The sequence below is a fragment of the Ovis canadensis genome, chromosome 5 (assembly GCF_042477335.2).
Source record: "Ovis canadensis isolate MfBH-ARS-UI-01 breed Bighorn chromosome 5, ARS-UI_OviCan_v2, whole genome shotgun sequence".
Taxonomy (NCBI): Eukaryota; Metazoa; Chordata; class Mammalia; order Artiodactyla; family Bovidae; genus Ovis; species Ovis canadensis.
The window spans coordinates 47079409-47097916 of NC_091249.1; the positions used below are offsets into that span (position 1 = coordinate 47079409).

General features: G+C 37.4%; 1 protein-coding gene across 1 annotated transcript in view; it reads right to left on the reverse strand.

Annotated features, from left to right (window-relative positions):
- The window catches only part of HSD17B4 (hydroxysteroid 17-beta dehydrogenase 4), a 107845-nt gene that overhangs the window by 32889 nt on the left and 56448 nt on the right, over window positions 1-18508 (reverse strand). Inside the window, exons 13-17 of the mRNA XM_069591700.1 lie at window positions 14813-15049; window positions 12087-12138; window positions 5985-6056; window positions 3556-3659; window positions 1695-1760 (exon numbers count right to left, since the gene is read on the reverse strand). Of these exons, the coding sequence (XP_069447801.1) occupies window positions 1695-1760; window positions 3556-3659; window positions 5985-6056; window positions 12087-12138; window positions 14813-15049 (531 nt within the window). The remainder of the gene's footprint in view (window positions 1-1694; window positions 1761-3555; window positions 3660-5984; window positions 6057-12086; window positions 12139-14812; window positions 15050-18508) is intronic.

Here is an 18508-nt window from a genome sequence, read left to right on the forward strand (position 1 = left end):
CCAATTTAGTTCAGAAGTCTCATTTTCCTACCAAACTCTTTTGAGTATCATTCTCTAATAAGTAACACTTCTCTGAATGTCTACAGCATTTACTCTACAATTCAAAGCCTTGTCTTTAATCATTCATTGCTTAGAATAGATGCCCTAGTTATTAAGACATATACACATTATTTCTAAGTGTACTTTCAGTTCCTTGTCAATAGATCACACTTCTTGATTTGTGTCTCCTACAGTACAGATCTAATTTAAAACAGCTCATAAATCCCCTGAACTTTATGTAAAATTTTATGCAAAATGTTTTTAAACAAATTGTATATAGTTTTTAATCACATTCTCAAATGACCATGTGATACAAATGGCCAGGAACCTCTGTGAAATGATGGGTGCCCATTATTCATACAAAAAATATGTGTTAACTTATAAACTGGTCTTTGTCACACAGCAAGATACTAAAGTTGGCTAAAAGCTAATGAAAAGTTCTATTCATCTGAAAAACCAGAAAAAGAAAATCTTTCTGCTTACTGTATAAAGAAACTCAAGTCATGGAAACTATTCAGCTTTTCTTATCTACAGCAGATACATTTTATTATTTCAGAAACCCAAGAATAATAATGGAGCATCACTGGGCTTTGTGAACCATGAAACCACAAAATCTTTTCTGTTCTTCAGTGCCACAATAAAAATTAATTTCACTATGAAGCTTTAATTAAATATAAATATGAGTGTTTTCTTAAGAAATTGATAAGAAATAGGGATGGGAAGAATATTTAAAGGCAAAAACTAATCTGAGATAAAAAGTATTATTCTATCACCCAATTATATAGTGTTTAAAAAAAACACAATTACTACATTTCAAACTTAATTCTTTCTAGCTCATGAAATTATATTTCTATTTGTTAGCAAACATAAATCCTACAGAAGTTCTCATATCAACATGTCAAAATTAGTATCCAAAAATAAGTGAATTTTATAAATAATCTGCTGTCATTACCTGCATTACTTCAGAGCTTTATGTATTCTGTTCTATATCTGCATGATTAGTATTCTGGCCATCTTAAAGAAGAACCTTCATAACTCTCAAAAACAAAGTTGCTGTTTTCATCTTCAAGGTCACCTTTTGTTTATTAAATAAATCTTTGCATGCTTACAGTATCTGTTAACTGACAGGGTATTTTATCTCCTTCATCAGAAAACATACTATTCATGCCAAACAGAATAGATTAAATCACCTAATCCTTCTAAGATGCTTTATTGTATCTGTCCACTAAAGTTGGCATAAAATAATCTGTCTCTACACAGTGCAGCTCAGCTTTCTTTTCCAACAGAAGAGAGGATAACTGAAATCTGCCCTTTATTTTATCCTGTTCTCTAAAGTTTTAACGAAATTCTTCGCAAAGCTAGGCAATCTCTTTAAGGCAAGCAATCCACACCAACAAAACATGATGCTTTCTCAACTGATTTGTGAAAACCACTTTTTATTTTCTTTTGATATCTAATGGAGAAAAACAACCACTAAGTAAAATTCACAACGAATGAATTTCAACTACAGAAATATGCCATTATTTCTATTATGTAGAATTCTTTTGAGTTCTTAGGACTACTTTTGAATTCATAGGATTTACAGGGTATCAAGAGTTACAAGTTAAGTGCCAGGAGCCAGGTGGCTTTACCATTTTTCAAAAACACCATGTTACCTGATTAAGTGAGGTGGTATCTGTAAGTACAGCATCAGGAGGCCTATCAGGTATGGCTACAGCTACCTGAAATTAATTTTTAAAAAATGACATGTGAAACAGTTAACAAAATAATTGTTAGTCTCTTTACCGAAATTGGTATTTGACAAACAACCATGTTTCAATGTACAATTGTTTCTCGGTTTCCAGGACACCAAAATTTGCAGATGCTCAAGTCCCTTATACAAAATGGGGCAGTATTTGCATATAACCTATGCACATCCTCCCATACACTTTAAATCATCTCAAGATTACTTGTAATACCTACTATAATGTAAATACTGTGTAAATAGTCTGAGAATTTTCTAGAAATTTTTTTTCTGGATATTTTTGATCCACGGTTGGTTTAATCTGCAGATGCAAAACCTGCGGATGTGGAACCTGTGGATATGGAGGGCTGATTGTAATGAAATCTGTAAGCTGGATAAAAAGCAGATTTTTTTAATACATTCAGCACATAATGACCTTTAAAATTCTGTAACTGTGAGCTTCGTCTACATTGTGATTTCCCTGAAATGACTCTGTATAATGAAAGGAATTATATAACCAGGTCCATTCTCTAGGCAACAAACATAGGGACTCTTCCCAATGGAAAAGAATACTTCTTTCCAGGGGAGGTCTTTGAGATCAGTCTTTGAGGTTTGACCAACTCAGTGAACGTGAATTTGAGCTCCAAGAGATAGTTTAGGACAGAGGAGCCTGGCATCCTGCAGTTCATGGAACTGCCAAGAGTCAGTTAACAGTTCATGGAACTGTTAAGACATGACTTAACAAATGAACAACAAAAATGATGCTATGACAACTCTTCTTAGCTGTCTCCTGGCATGGTTCTCTAGCAAACTTCTAGTTGGACTAGTTTACTTACTGCTTCCATGGAGCTACCAGACTCCTCTTGATTATCACTAAAGTAACTTTGTTTTTGAAACCATCCTTACTTTTGGTTCAATTATTTGGTTCCAAAATGAGTCAGTTTCCTTGGGAAGAGCTTCAGAGCTCTATTTTTAGAGCCTGCCTTGGCCCCCAGGCAAAACATCTGCGCCACTGCAACAGAGATGAGGGCAAGGACAGTGGCCCACTTCTCTCCAAGTGACATCCTCACTTTACAAGAATGGGATTGAGCAGGAGTAGGAGCTTCTGGTCTTCTCAGCTTGCCTCTAGCAGCAGGGAACCCTCATCCCATGAGCAGGCTGGGGCAAGAGTTATCAGAGCCCTAGTATTCTTAACATGCCATCGTAGAACAACTCTCCACAGTACAAGTGGGGGCTGGGTGGAAGAAGAGAACCCCATAACTCTCGACCACTTTTACCTGTAATAGAGCTTCTGCTTCATAAGTTAGGGAAGGCAGGCGTGGGGAATAAGAAAAATGAGTGGCCTGCTCTACCTAGGAAGATAGTGTGGCCCTATTCTGAGAGCTGAGGGCAGAGGTGAAGGCCAGGTTAAACTGGAGTAAAATCCAAATTACAAAATATTTTTGGGAAAAATATGGTTTGGGGCAGATTTTGAGAACTCAACAATAATTTGAATTGTTTTATTCATAAGGAATATTCTAGACATTTAATGAGTGAAGATTTTCATTTATACCAGGATCTCTTGTACATGTTAGGTTTTTCTAAAGAGCTTTGGGTACAGACAAAGTTTGCACAAGTAAAGATATTCCAGTAATTATCTCATGTCAGCACTTCAAATCCAAGAACATATTCTGATTCAAGGAAGTATAGATTACTAAAGCCCTACTCTATGAAATTATACATATAGTAAGTTCAAAATACAGATAAGCATCCTTAATGACAACACGTATGTCATTTATGAAGTTGTAGCCTACCTTGGCTTTGTCTGATGTCCGTTTTCCACTGAAGCCTCCAGAACCAACAACAAAGATGGAGAACTGATTATAACATATAAGTTCCTCCCCAGAGTAAGTGTAGACTGAAAAGTAAATGAAAGAAGAAAGAAAAGAAGTTATTATCAAAAGGTATAACCAGTTAACCAATACATGATCAGCAATCCCTGTAAATGTTTCAGAAACGAAATTCAATTACTAAAAGGTTTCGCAACTTAAAGACACCCAAGTTTGGGTTACAGAACACTCATTTTAACCGTACACACTACCAGTCTCTAGAAGGCAGAGAAAGGAAGATCTTGACAAATCCTTTCTTATCTATGAAACAGCAGTTCCTCTACCTTCTTCTAAAACTCCCCAACTGCCCTTCATACTTCAGTTCTCTCCTTCTCAAACTTTTCAGACAATTCCACTATAAAAAGCAGACTAACACACCTGAAAAGATTTTTTATCACTACTAATTATTAAAGAAATGCAAATCAAAACTATGAGAAAGTACCTTACACTGGTCAAAATGGCCATCACTAAAAAGTCTACAAATAACAAATGCTAGACTAAGAGCGGAGAAAGGGGAACCCTCCTATACTGTTGGTGGGAATATAAACTGGTACAGCCACTATGGAAAACAGTATAGAGGTTCCTCAAAAAACTAAAAATAGAATTGCCATATTATCCAGCAATCCCACTCCCAGGCATATATCCAGACAAAACTATAATTCAAAAACATACACACACCCCTAATGTTCATAGCAGCACTATTTACAACAGCCAAGATATGGAAACAACCTAAATGTCCACCAACAGATAAACGGATTTAGAAGATGTGATACACACACACACACACACACACACACACAAAATGTGTGTGTACACATAAAATGGAATGCTACATAGCCATAAAAAAGAATGAAATAATGCCTTATACACACACACACACACACACACACAAAATGTGTGTGTACACACAAAATGGAATGCTACATAGCCATTACAAAGAATGAAATAATGCCATTTGAGCAACACAGATGCACCTAGAGATTATCATACCAAGCAAAGTTAAGTCAGAGAGAGATAGACAACTGTCATACGATATCACTTATATGTGGAATGTGAAATACAAAACAAATGAATGTATCTACAAAACAGAAACAGATTCAGAGATACAGAGAACAGACTTTGTGGTTGCCTAGGGAGAGAGGAGGTGGTGAAGGGATGGATTGGGAGTTTGGATTAGCAGATGCATCCTATATACAGGATGGATAAACAAGGTCATACTGTATAGCACAGGGAACCATATTCAATATCCTGTGATAAACCATAATGGAAAATACAAAAAACAATGTATATATGTATAACTGAATCACTTTGCTGTACAAGAAAAATTAACAAAACATTGTAAATCCATTAAAATTTAGTAAGATTAAAAAATAAAATGCAGATAACCACACTCTAAAATTTTCAAACATTCTGCTGAAGCCCTCAATAGAGCCTGAAATATAAAAGAGGAAGTAGCAAGAATGAAGGTATAAGCTTCTGGAAGGCAGGATTGTGACTCTTCTGCTCATATCTACTCCCAGCAATTAGAATAGTACCGGGGACAGAAAAAGCACCTAATAAATATGCATTAATTAACGAATCAATGAACAAATGACACGAGTGAGCACGTTAGTGAATAAGTAATAAATGAAAGATAGCTGTTCCTCTTTACAACATATTCAGTATAACCTCTTAGGTATGTATTAGAACAAAATGATAAAACCTATATTCCAAATACCAGATTAATATTAAACTTTCCACTGCCATTTCCAAAATTTTTTATAATCTTTCTTGTTTTTGTTCTTAAACTTTAAAAGATAAATTTTAAACAAGGTATCTTTGGCTTATGTTTAATTACTAGTATTTCAATATTTATTAAACTACTATAATCTTTTTTTCCACTGCAAATAAAATGTGGCTATGGTGTTTGAACCACATTCAATACGTCTGAATGTGCAAGGTTAAAAACCTAACTACCATTTATAAGAATGATTCAGGGGTCAAATAGGTTCCCAGTTCCAAAGAGCTAACATACGAAAGAATATTTACAACACAGCCTAATTATCAATTGAGGGTTGTCTTTGTATTCATTCCTGCTAAAACATACTCCAAAAGCATAATTCCCCACTGTGTTCACTAGACCAGCCACATTTCTCATCTCTGCTTTGGTTATGTTGTCACAAATCCCCTGAAATGTCCCACTCTCCTAACCTCTTATTTTCTAAAAGAGTTTATAAATTTTTAGAATGCTAATTTTGCTTTCTCACAAATTGGAAGATAAATAGAAACTTATTTGTCAACTTCTATGGTAAAGTATACTGCATACAAAGGCTATCAATTTAACAATATTATTATAAGAACTGGAAATTAGTTACCATCCACAAGAATTACTAAACCGGATCCTTTATCCAGGATATCAGCAACAATTGTTTCACATCTAAATTTTCCTAAAATGGAAAGTAAAAATAATAAATGTATAATAAATAAATGAGACTGTTTTAAAAGCCATAAATAATATATTATATGAAGACATGAGAGAATTTAAACATAGCTTCCACTGGAAATTCAGCATAACTAAATAAATGCATGGTTTACAACAATTTTCAATATGATGCTGAGTCATAAACATTAAAAGCAATCATAATGCCTGAGTTAGCAATTTGAAATATTAGTAATTCTGACAAATTAGGTGGTAAAAAGTAACAATTTTCAATCATTCAATGAACATTTGTTAAGCAAACAGTCAACACCATTTACTCCATTCCTTATTGAACCTCTCTATTGGCTTCAATGAGACAATGTTTCCTTCTAACCATTTTGTTCTTTCATGGACTCTTCCTTCCATCATTTAATTGGTGACCTCTTGATGTATTATCCTTGTTTGAGAGTGAAACCATAATCTTTTTTTCCAACCTGCTTCTCTCTTTTGTTCCCTACATGAAAGAATGGTACTATCCACCCAACTGCCATGGCAGAAACTTCAGCATGACACCTGCCTCATAAATTAGTGTCTAAATATGTGACAAGACTTGAGTAGGCAGACATCGAGAGAAGTCAGAAGATATAAAAAGTTTTTTACTTCATCCTGAAGTCTACGAATAGCCATATGGGCTTTTTAATAGGGAAGTGACAAATATACTTACATTTCAGAAATAATATTCTGGCTACAGTGAGATGAACAGATCTGAGGGGAGCAAGAATGGAGGCAGAGAGAACACTTGGAAAATGAGAGATAATGGTGATTGAAATGAGGTAGACAGAAATAGGATCCTAAATGCACTGAAAGGAGAAAATCAAAGATCTTGGTACCTGCCTGGGTATGAAAGATGATTTAAAAAAATAAAATAAAATAATGCTGAGGTTAACTAGGTTCCTGTCGCTTTCATCTCCTAAGTTGCTTCTGATTCTTCCACTTCTATCTCTCCACCACCTTCGCCTAAGCTACCATCATTTTATTTCAACTACCACAACAGACTTCTAACTAGTTACCTGCACATTCACTCTGACCAACTTTAACACATGCTCAATATTATGTCTGAAGCTATTTTTTTCCCAGAGTCAATCTGATTATGCCAAATCCTTCCATTTTAAGTTCTAATGGTATCAAGTATGTTTCATCTGTACTGTTTATCACATATAGTTGTAATTATACATTTATTTGTGTGCTTTTTTTTTTAATTATAGGCTGCCCTCCCCAACAACTAGGTTATATGCTCCAAACGGGCACAGTCTAGAGTTGTTTCATTTTCCATTTATTCATAACCCTGACAGAAAGCCTAGATGTTAGGAAGCAACTGATAAATAACTGTCAAACTGCAGATGATATCCCGAGATAATCAATTCCACATTTAAACAAATACCAAGCCTACTCCTTTCATATCCCTACAGTTTCTCCACTTATATCCCTATTGATGCCTACAATCCTTTTCAATCAACCACATTCTCCAACCTAGATTATTACAAAGGTCTCTTACAAAACCTCCTTCCCTCCATCTCATTCCCTTAGCAATCCAAGCATTACAAACAGGAGCCAGAGTTGATGCTTTCTAAAATCCACATTTGATCATATCTCTCCTTACAGTCCTTCAGTGGTTATCTATTGTCTTTAAAATTAACGCCAAACTTCCTCACATAACCACACACTGCACACTGCCTCAGATAAAAGGAACTGTGTAAAAACAGGGTGTAATACCAAACTGAAGACTCGAACTGAGATGGTAGAGTAGGAGGACACAGAATTCCCCTCCCGCATAAACTCATCAAAAATACACCTTCACTGAAAATTAAGTGGAGACTAACAGAAAGACTCCTATATAGCCAAGACTATAAGAAAGACCCACAGGTAATCAGGTAGGAAGTGAAGAAAAGCAAACAGGTAAGGACTGTGGGAGAGGACTCAAAGGAAAAGGGAGATGGTATAGGGAGAGACCTTCCTGGGGGACTGAGAAATTTAAGCCATATATTGGGTGTCCAACAAAGGGAAGACAAGCCCCCATGGCTGGCTGGAAGGCCACTGGGACAAGAGGGTTATGGGAAGCCTGGACTCCAGGAGTGAGTGAACACTTACTTATTCTCAAGGCAGGGCAGAGAGGGCATACTGAAACCACCTGGGTGGCTGACTGGTTTTCTACAACTGCTCTGGTTCCCAGTCTGAGCCAAGGGAACACTCCAGCACCACTCACATCACATCACAGCTCCACAGTCTAGGCTGCCATGATCAAGGAAGAGGCTCAGCTATAGGATGCCAAGGACATCCAAACCCTGAACAGGGAGGGGGCAGCCACTACTGGTGAATGCACAGGGGGCCCAGGTCTCTAATGGTGGCCAGGCCAACAAAGCTTATGCTCCAGCACTCACTGAAATACCCATACCAGCTGCTCCTGCTCCTCTACTGAACCTCTCTGGGGCAAGGGTGTCAGTGCTTGAAGTGGGAAGAGCACACACTTAAAGAGAACTGAACCAGCTCAGACCCAACCCTCACGGCTTCTGCTCCAGCAATTAGAGATCTGCCCCTGCCACTAACGGGGGAGTGGGGGGACAGCAACCAAGTTAAGGCAAAGCCCCACCTAACATCTGACTCTACTCTTCCATCTCCAGCCCCACCCCCTACAAAGGTGATAACTGTCAGCACACCCTGAGGAAAGACCTAAATTGTGCTCCCATCAAATCTAGCTCTCCCATCAAAGCCACTGGGCACCTGCAGACTGTATAGGGGCACACCCACAAAAGAAAAATCGTAAGTAATTGTTTCACCTAATTTCAATAGATAAAGAAATAGATAAGCAAAATGAAAATACAGAGGAGTCTGTTTCAATTGAAAGAGCAAGAGAAAATTCCTGAAAAAAACAACAAATAAAACAGAAATAAATACTTTACTAGACAAAGAATTCAAAGCATTTGTAATAAGAATGCTAACTGAATTAGGAAAGAGAATAGACAAATACAATGAGAGTTTTAACAAGGAACTAGAAATTTTTTAAAAGAACCAATCCGAGCTGAAGAACAGACTAACTGAAAACAAAAATGCACTAAAAGGAACTAACAGCATACCACCCTTATGGCAGAAGGTGAAGAACTAAAGAGCCTCTTGATGAAAGTGAAAGAAGAGAGTGAAAAAGTTGGCTTAAAATTCAACATGTAGAAAACTAACATCATGGCATCTGGTCACATCACTTCATGGCAAATAAATGGGGAAACAACGGAAACAGTGACAGACTTTATTTTTCTGGTCTCCAAAATCACTACAAATGGTAAGTACAGCCATGAAATTAAAAGATGCTTACTCCTTGGAAGAAAAGCTATGACAAACCTAGACAGCATACTAAAAAGCAGAGACATCACTTTGCCAACAAAAGGTCCACCTAGTCAAAGCTATGATTCTTCCAGTAGTCATGTATGGATGTGAGAGTTGGACTATAAAGAAAGCTGAGTGCCAAAGAATTGATGCTTTTGAGCTGTGGTGCTGGAGAAGACTCTTGAAAGACCATTGGACTGCAAGAAGATCCAACCAGTCCATCTTAAAGGAAATTAGTCCTGAATATTCATTGGAAGGACTGATGCTGAAGCTGAAACTCCAATACTTTGGCCACCTGATGTGAAGAACTGACTCACTGGAAGAGACCCTGATGCTGGGAAAGATTGAGAGCAGGAGGAGAAAGGGACAGAGGATGAGATGGCTGGACGGCATCACCAACTTAATGGACATGAGTCTGGGCAAGCTCTGGGCGTTGGTGATGGACAGGGAGGCCTGGCGTGCTGCAGTCCCTGGGGTCGCAAAGAGTCAGACATGACTGCGACTGAGGGGAACTGAACTGAGGTGATACAGGAAAACACGTATGTGATCTAGAAGATAGAATATTGGAACTCACTCAATCAAAACAGTGAAAAGTAAAAAGCAGAGAACATTTTAAGGGATCTTTGGGTAATATCATGCATACCAACATTACGTTATAGGGGTCCCAGAAGAAGAATAGAGTAAAAACTTATTTGATGAAATTTGGCTGAAAACTTCTCAAGCCTGAAGAAGGAAATAGACGTCTAGGTATAGGAAGCACAGAAGACCCTAAAGAAGATAAATCCAAACAGACCCACACTAAGACATACCATAATTAAAATGGAAAAAGCTAAAGAGAGGATTCTAAAGGTAGCAAAAAGAAAAAGAGAGGGTCATATACAAAAGAATCCCCATAAGGCTATCAGCTGATTTTTCTGCAGAAACTTTGCAGGCCAGAAAGGAGTGATATATTTACAGTGCCAAAAGAGAAACCTACAACCTAGGCTACTCTTCTCAGCATGATTATCCTTCAGAATTGAAGGAGATATAAAAAACTTTTTGGATAAGCAAAAATCAAGAGTTCATCAATACTAAACCAACCCTAAAATAAATGTTAAAGGGTCTTCTCTAAATAGAAAAGGAAAGGATATAACAAGAATTAAGTATAGAAAAGGAAAAAAATCCCACTAGTAAAGGCAAATATATAGGAAAGACAAAGGCTCAAATACTTAAATAAGCTAGTACAAAGTCTAAGAAACAAACACCTGTAAAATCAAGTATGACTACAACAATAAGTAAAGAGATAAACATGAAGATGTAAACTATGACATCAAAAACACAAAGTGTGGGGGAAGGGAGTAAAAACTGTAGCTCTTTTAGAATGTGTCTGAACTTAAAGGATTGGTTTAAAACAAATATAGCTGTAGATCAATGTATATGAATTCCATGGTAACTGCAAATCAAAAACCTACAACAGATACCCGAAAACAAAATAAAAAGGAACACAAGCAAAAGAAAAGCACAAAACCACAAAGGAAGAAACTTAAAAGGAAAAAAAAAAAAAAACAGGGAAGACTACAAGAACAACCAGAAACAAGTAACACTAACATTGAAATAGAACTATTCAGCCTTAAGCAATTAGAATCTTATAATTTTTAATAAAATAAAGTTGTTTAGTAGCTAAGTCACGTTCGACTCTGTGTGAACCCGTGGACTATAGTCCACCAGGCTCTTCTGTCCATGGGATTCTACAGGCAAGAATACTGGAGTGGGTTGCCATTTCCTTCTCCAAAATAAAATAAAAAGATTTAGAAAAAAATTAAAGTACAATTCTAGTTATTTGCTAATCTCTACATTACATAATATGAAATGATAGACTTTTTTTGTGTTTCACCACCTTATACAGTCAGCATATAAATATTCTGACATCAGAATAGCAACACAAAACAAATACATCAAATTAAAGTGAAAAAATGAGAAGCTCTACTCAACAAGTAAGATATAACTGAGAAAAATAAACTGATTATTAAGACAGACTTGATTTTACTTACTCTAAAAGAAAATATGAAAAAGTTAATTACAAAACATCCTGTATCTTTTAACATTCTTTACTTTACGAAAATCAGTACCAACACAAATACCTGAGAAAAGAACAAAGAATCCATGGGACTGATTATACACATCCATGATTGATTATACACAAACACTAAGTTTAAGATATAAAAAGAAAATTCTCCTTTCAGTTGCTGTTCAGATTTTAAGTAGTTTTTTGAAGTACTTTATTAAATAAAACTATTCAAATAGGATGATATTTAAGTAACCAAAATAAGTACTAGTTAACATTGATATGGGGATTCCTGGTGGCTCAGCAGGAGAGAATCCACCTGCCAATGCAGGAGACGCAGGTTCAATCCCTGGGTCAGGAAGGTCCCCTGGAGAAGGAAATGGCAACCCACTGCAGTATGCTTGCCTGGGAAATCCAATGGACCCAGGAGCCTGGCGGGCTAAAGTCCTTGTGGTTGCAAAGAATTAGACATGATTTTAGTGACTAAACAAAAAACAACATCAATATACACTAATGGTTGACATGCGCACAAATAACTTAGAATGGAATTTATTTAGTCACTTCTCTGCCAGTTTAACACATTGACACAGTTTGGAAGGTTAGTCAGAACATAAACTTATGGTATGATCAAGAACTCACCTGTTCTGGGAATTGGTTTATATAACTCCAAGTACTGTTCCCCATGAAGAATCTACATTAAGGTAAGCAAAATTTTGTCAGTAGACTTCCTTACTCCATAGGCTCTTCTATGAATACTGCTAATCCTAAGGCATTTTATTGCCCACTTGTTCACATGACTACTTCCCTCAAACTATCTATCTCAGTTTGGCTCTTATTCCTTAACTATATTATTCAGAAATCATCAGTCCTCCAATTTAAAGACTACTGGCTCTTTGGAACAGAGAAGATATACTGTCTTCTTTCTTGACATTCTTAATCCTTGCTGAGTGATAATCGTGGATTATTTGCCATGGAGACACTAAACTCAGTATATTCCCAGGGCTCATCACTGTGTTTGGAACATACTGGTTATCCACTACATATCTACTGAATAAAAATAAACAAACTGGTCAGTACTAGTAATTTCAGGTGATACCTGGCAAATACAAAAGACTCGACCAAAACACAAAGATAAATACTAAAGCCATGGTTACAGTAAAAGCACTATCAATGTCAACATTTCCTTAGTGTTATGTCTTACAAATTACCTACTAAGAATAAATACTAAAGACCCTGTGTAATTTCACAGCCACATTAACCTCAATTTATCAAAACAAGAATATAAGAATATAATACAGGAAAACAAGTGAACAAAAAAAGAAAAAAAAAAAAAAACCTGACCACATATTCAAATGACCACACTCCACTGCTATGGGACAGTTTAATTCCCAGTCTTCCTCAGAACCCAGAAAGGAAACAGAATGGGGAGGAGGATAGTGATGAGAGGACAAATGAAGGATAGCCTCAATATCATGTCTGGAAGCTCAAGGCTGGGAAGACTGGGATTCAGATCCAAAGATGGCTATCATTTCCAGTCACATATTTTGAATACCATTCGTGATGTCCAATTCCTTTCAACTCCAAGGAAGAATTCTGAAATATCGGCTTTAATTGTTCACAAGGACATTATCCAAACAGGAGAACTGCATGCAACAAATGCCATGGTAGAGTGACAGAAACAACAAACTGCTTGGCATATATTTCTTGCCTCCCTCCCAACTTCATCAATTAATAAAAAAGTGTAGATTCTCATGGACTCAGAGAAGCAATGAACTAATAATTCTCTAGTTAAATGGGTTCTCCAATCAATCAAACTCACAGAAATCAGTTTAAGGGTCTATGATTCAACAGTTATCAATTGGGTTTATGACCTGAACCTTACTTCAAGAAATAAAATATATGCTACCTCAAAAACCTTCTCACATTTGTTTGCTCCTTCTTTCTTGAAAGGAGCAAGAAGGAAGGTATCTGCTTCTCAAATACCACATTCTCCTGACATTCCTCATACCTCACTCAGTCTCTTTCTTCCCAGTCTCATTCCTCCCATTCCTTCCTTTTCATTCATTCCTTCCATCTCACTCCTTCCCAGTCTCTCTTGTTAACTCCTCCTCATCTTGTCAACCTGAATTCATCACAGGATCCCCAAACTCAGGATTTTCGCTACCTATATTCATACACTAGTGATTTCACCTAGTTTCATGTCTTTAAATCTTAAATGCTAAGAATGCTAAGAATCCCAGGAGGACCATCCCCCAACCTCTAAACTCATATATTCAACTGCCCACTTTTGATCTCCACTAAAACCAACTCCTGATCATCCCCACCTTTAATTAACTGTACACATCTATTTTATTATACATAGTAATATGTCATATGTAACTACCATACATATTAAATATATTGTATATAATTAATTATAAATCATACATAGATAGGAGAAAGCAATGGCAACCCACTCCAGTACTCTTGCCTGGAAAATCTCATGAACAGAGGAGCCTGGTGGGCTATAGTCCACGGGGTCACTAAGAGTCGAACATGACTAAAGTGATTTAGCAGCAGCATACATAGATATATATGCATATACATCATCCCAGTTAACCAGACCAAAAAACCTTCATCCTTGACTCCTCTTTCTTTCCATGCACATCAAGCCTCGTGCTAGAATTACTATAATAAACTCCAAACTGGTTTCTCTGCTTCCATACTTGGCCCCCATATAATCTATTCTCTACAGAGGAGCAAAAATGAGCCTGTGAGTGAACATAGCCGGATCATATCACTCCTCTGTTCAAAGCACTACAAATGGCCTCTCATATTAATCAGAGTATGAGCTGAAATTCTCAAGTGACTACAAGGCCCTCTTCTCCTATCACTGCCCCCTTGCTCATTTACAGCTGTACTGACCTCCTTGCTGTTCCAAAAATAAGCTAAGTATGTGCCTGCCTTGGGCGTTTTTCACCTGTTCTCTCTGTTTCATGTACTCTTTCCTCTTGCTCCTTCATCACTATGATCAGGTAATAACTATCATACAGAACTTATATATAAGGAAACTGAAGCTTAGAGAAGCTATTTACTCTTGGTCAAATAGCAACTAATGACAGAGAGAGAATTAATAACATTATGCCAAGGTTGCAGGACTGTACATAATTGTTGTTTTCTTCTTTTTGCTTGCCTTTTCAACTGCCTACCCTTCTGTTCTTAAAAAGAAAAATCAAAAGACATGTTAAATCTTTATTCTTGAATCAACCACTACATACTATTGCATTAATGCATCACACACACATACACACATTGATAAATGTGACATTTATCAATCATATTACAAGAAACAGAAAAACAAAATAAAGATTTCTTATTATGCATACCTTTGCTAAGTTGATTGAAAGCCCAGGAATCTCTGCTAATCCTCCATTCATTATAGATTTCTGAGCAAGAATAACCCCAAAGGTTGGCAAACAGGAGAAATCAGAACTCCCTTCATAAATAAATTTCATATCTTTTGGCTCTTTGATTGATGCTCCCACTCCAAGGGCATACATAATAGTGTCCAGCTCCGCATAAGAAGAATAAAATGGAGGAAGTTTATGACCAATAGCTCCAGCCTGTGGATCAATTGTAGAAAATCATTTTTTCATTGATATTCTTATCAAATTTTAACTTTTCAAAACTATTAACTGTTACATAGTTTTGTAAATAGAATGGTATATTAGTTAATGTGATGGAATATGTTTCACTACATTTCATTTTTTAATAAAAACAATTAAAAACACGTGGAAAAAGACTTCATTTACAAATAAGTACTTTTTTATAACCCACGTCCAAGGTAAAGAAACCCAAGTAAGACAGTAGGTGTTGCAAGAGGGCATCAGAGGGCAGACACACTGAAACCATACTCACAGAAAACTAGCCAATCTAATCACACTAGGACCACAGCCTTGTCTAACTCAATGAAACTAACCCATGCCCATGGGGCCACCAAAGATGGGCGGGTCATGGTGGAGCGGTCTGACAGAATGTCGTCCACTGGAGAAGGGAATGGCAAGCCACTTCAGTATTCTTGCCTTGAGAACCCAATGAACAGTATGAAAAGGCAAAATGATAGGATACTGAAAGAGGAACTACCAGATCAGTAGGTGCCCAATATGCTACTGGAGATCAGTGGAGAAATAACTCCAGAAAGAATGAAGAGACGGAACGAAAGCAAAAACAATACCCAGTTGTGGATGTAGCTGGTGATAGAAGCAAGGTCCAATGCTGTAAAGAGCAATATTACATAGGAATCTGGAATGTCAGGTCCATGAATCAAGGCAAACTGGAATTGGTCACACAGGAGATGGCGAGAGTGAACATCGACATTCTAGGAATTAGCAAACCAAAATGGACTGGAATGGGTGAATTTAACTCAGATGACCGGTATATCTACTACTGCGGGCAGGAATCCCTTAGAAGAAATGCAGTAGCCATCATGGTCAACAAAAAGAGTCCGAAATGCAGTATTTGGATGCAATCTCAAAAACGACAGAATGATCTCTGTTCGTTTCCAAGGCAAACCATTCAATATCACAGTAATCCAAGTCTATGCCTCAAGCAGTAACACTGAAGAAGCTGAAGTTGAATGGTTATATGAAGACCTACAAGACCTTTTAGAACTAACACCCCAAAATGATATCCTTTTCATTATAGGGGACTGGAATGCAAAAGTAGGAAGTCAAGAAACACCTGCAGTAACAGGCAAATTTGGCCTTGGAATACAGAATGAAGCAGGACAAAGGCTAATAGAGTTTTGCCAAGAAAATGTACTGGTCATAGCAAACACCCTTTTCCAACAACACCAGAGAAGACTCTATACATGGACGTCAATAGATGGTCAACACCGAAATCAGATTGATTATATTCTTTGCAGCCAAACATGGAGAAGCTCTATACAGTCAACAAAAACAAGACCAGGAGCTGACTGTGGCTCAGATCATGAACTCCTTAGCGCCAAATTCAGATTTAAATTGAAGAAAGTAGGGAAAACCACTAGACCATTCAGGTATGACCTAAATCAAATCCCTTATGATTACACAATGGAAGTGAGAAATAGATTTAAGGGACTAGATCTGATAGATAGAGTGCCTGATGAATTATGGATGGAGGTTCATGACATTGTACAGGAGACAGGGATCAAGACCATCCCCATGGAAAAGAAATGCAAAAAGGCAAAATGGCTGTCTGAGGAGGCCTTATAAATAGCTGTGAAAAGAAGAGAAGTGAAAAGCAAAGGAAAAAAGGAAAGATATAAGCATCTGAATGCAGAGTTCCAAAGAATACAAAAGGAGAGATAAGAAAGCCTTCCTCAGTGATCAATGCAAAGAAATAGAGGAAAAGAACAGAATGGGAAAGACTAGAGATCTCTTCAAGAAAATTAGAGATACCAAGGGAACATTTCATGCAAAGATGGGCACAATAAAGGACAGAAATGGTATAGACCTAACAGAAGCAGAAGATATTAAGAAGAGGTGGCAAGAGTACACAGAAGAACTGTATAAAAAAGATCTTCATGACACAGATAATCACGATGGTGTGATCACTCACCTAGAGCCAGACATCCTGGAATGTGAAGTCAAGTGGGCCTTAGAAAGCATCACTATGAACAAAGCTAGTGGAGGTGATGGAATTCCACTTGAGCTATTTCAAATCCTGAAAGATGATGCTGTAAAGTGCTGCACTCAATATGCCAGCAAATTTGGAAAACTCAGCAGTGGCCACAGGACTGGAAAAGGTCAGTTTTCATTCCAATCCCAAAGAAAGGCAATGCCAAAGAATGCTCAAACTACTGCACAATTACACTCATCTCACATGCTAGTAAAGTAATGCTCAAAATTCTCCAAGCCAGGCTTCAGCAATACATGAACCGTGAACTTCCAGATGTTCAAGCTGGTTTTAAAAAAGGTAGAGGAACAGAGATCAAATTGCCAACATCAGCTGGATCATGGAGAAAACAAGAGAGTTCCAGAAAAACATCTATTTCTGCTTTACTGACTATGCCAAAGCCTTTGACTGTGTGGATCACTATTAACTGTGGAAAATTCTGAGAGAGATGGGAATATCAGACCACCTGACCTACTTCTTAAGAAATCTGTATGCAGGTCAAGAAGCAACAGTTAGAACTGGACATGGTACAACAGACTGGTTCCAAATAGGCCAAGGAGTACATCAAGGCTGTATATTGTCACCCTGCTTATTTAATTTCTGTGCAGAGTACATCATGAGAAACACTGGGCTGGAAGAAGCACAAGCTGGAATCAAGATTGCCAGGAGAAATAACAACCTCAGATATGCAGATGACACCACCCTTATGGCAGAAAGTGAAGAGGAACTAAAAAGCCTCTTGATGAAAGTGAAAGTGGAGAGTGAAAAAGTTGGCTTAAAGCTCAACATTCAGAAAATGAAGATCATGGCATCTGATCCCATCACTTCATGGCAAATAGATGGGGAAACAGTGGAAACAGTGTCAGACTTTAGTTTTGGGGGGCTCCAAAATCACTGAAGATTGTTGACTGCAGCCATGAAATTAAGAGACGCTTACTCCTTAGAAGAAAAGTTATGACCAACCTAGACAGCATGTTGAAAAGCAGAGACATTATTTTGCCAACAAAGGTCCATCTAGTCAAGGCTATGGTTTTTCCAGTGGTCATGTATGGATGTGAGAGTTGGACTGTGAAGAAAGCTGAGCGCCAAAGAATTGATGCTTTTGAACTGTGGAGTTGGAGAAGACTCTTGACAGTCCCTTGGACTGCAAGGAAATCCAACCAGTCCATTCTGAAGGAGATCAACCCTGGGATTTCTTTGGAAGGAATGATGCTAAAGCTGAAACTCCAGTACTTTGGCCACCTCATGTGAAGAGTTGACTCATTGGAAAAGACTCTGATGCTGGGAGGGACTGAGGGCAGCAGGAGAAGGGGATGACAGAGGATGAGATGACTGGATGGCATCACTGACTCGATGGATGTGAATCTGAGTGAACTCTGGATATTGGTGGTGGACAGGGAGGCATGCTGCAATTCATGGGGTCGCAA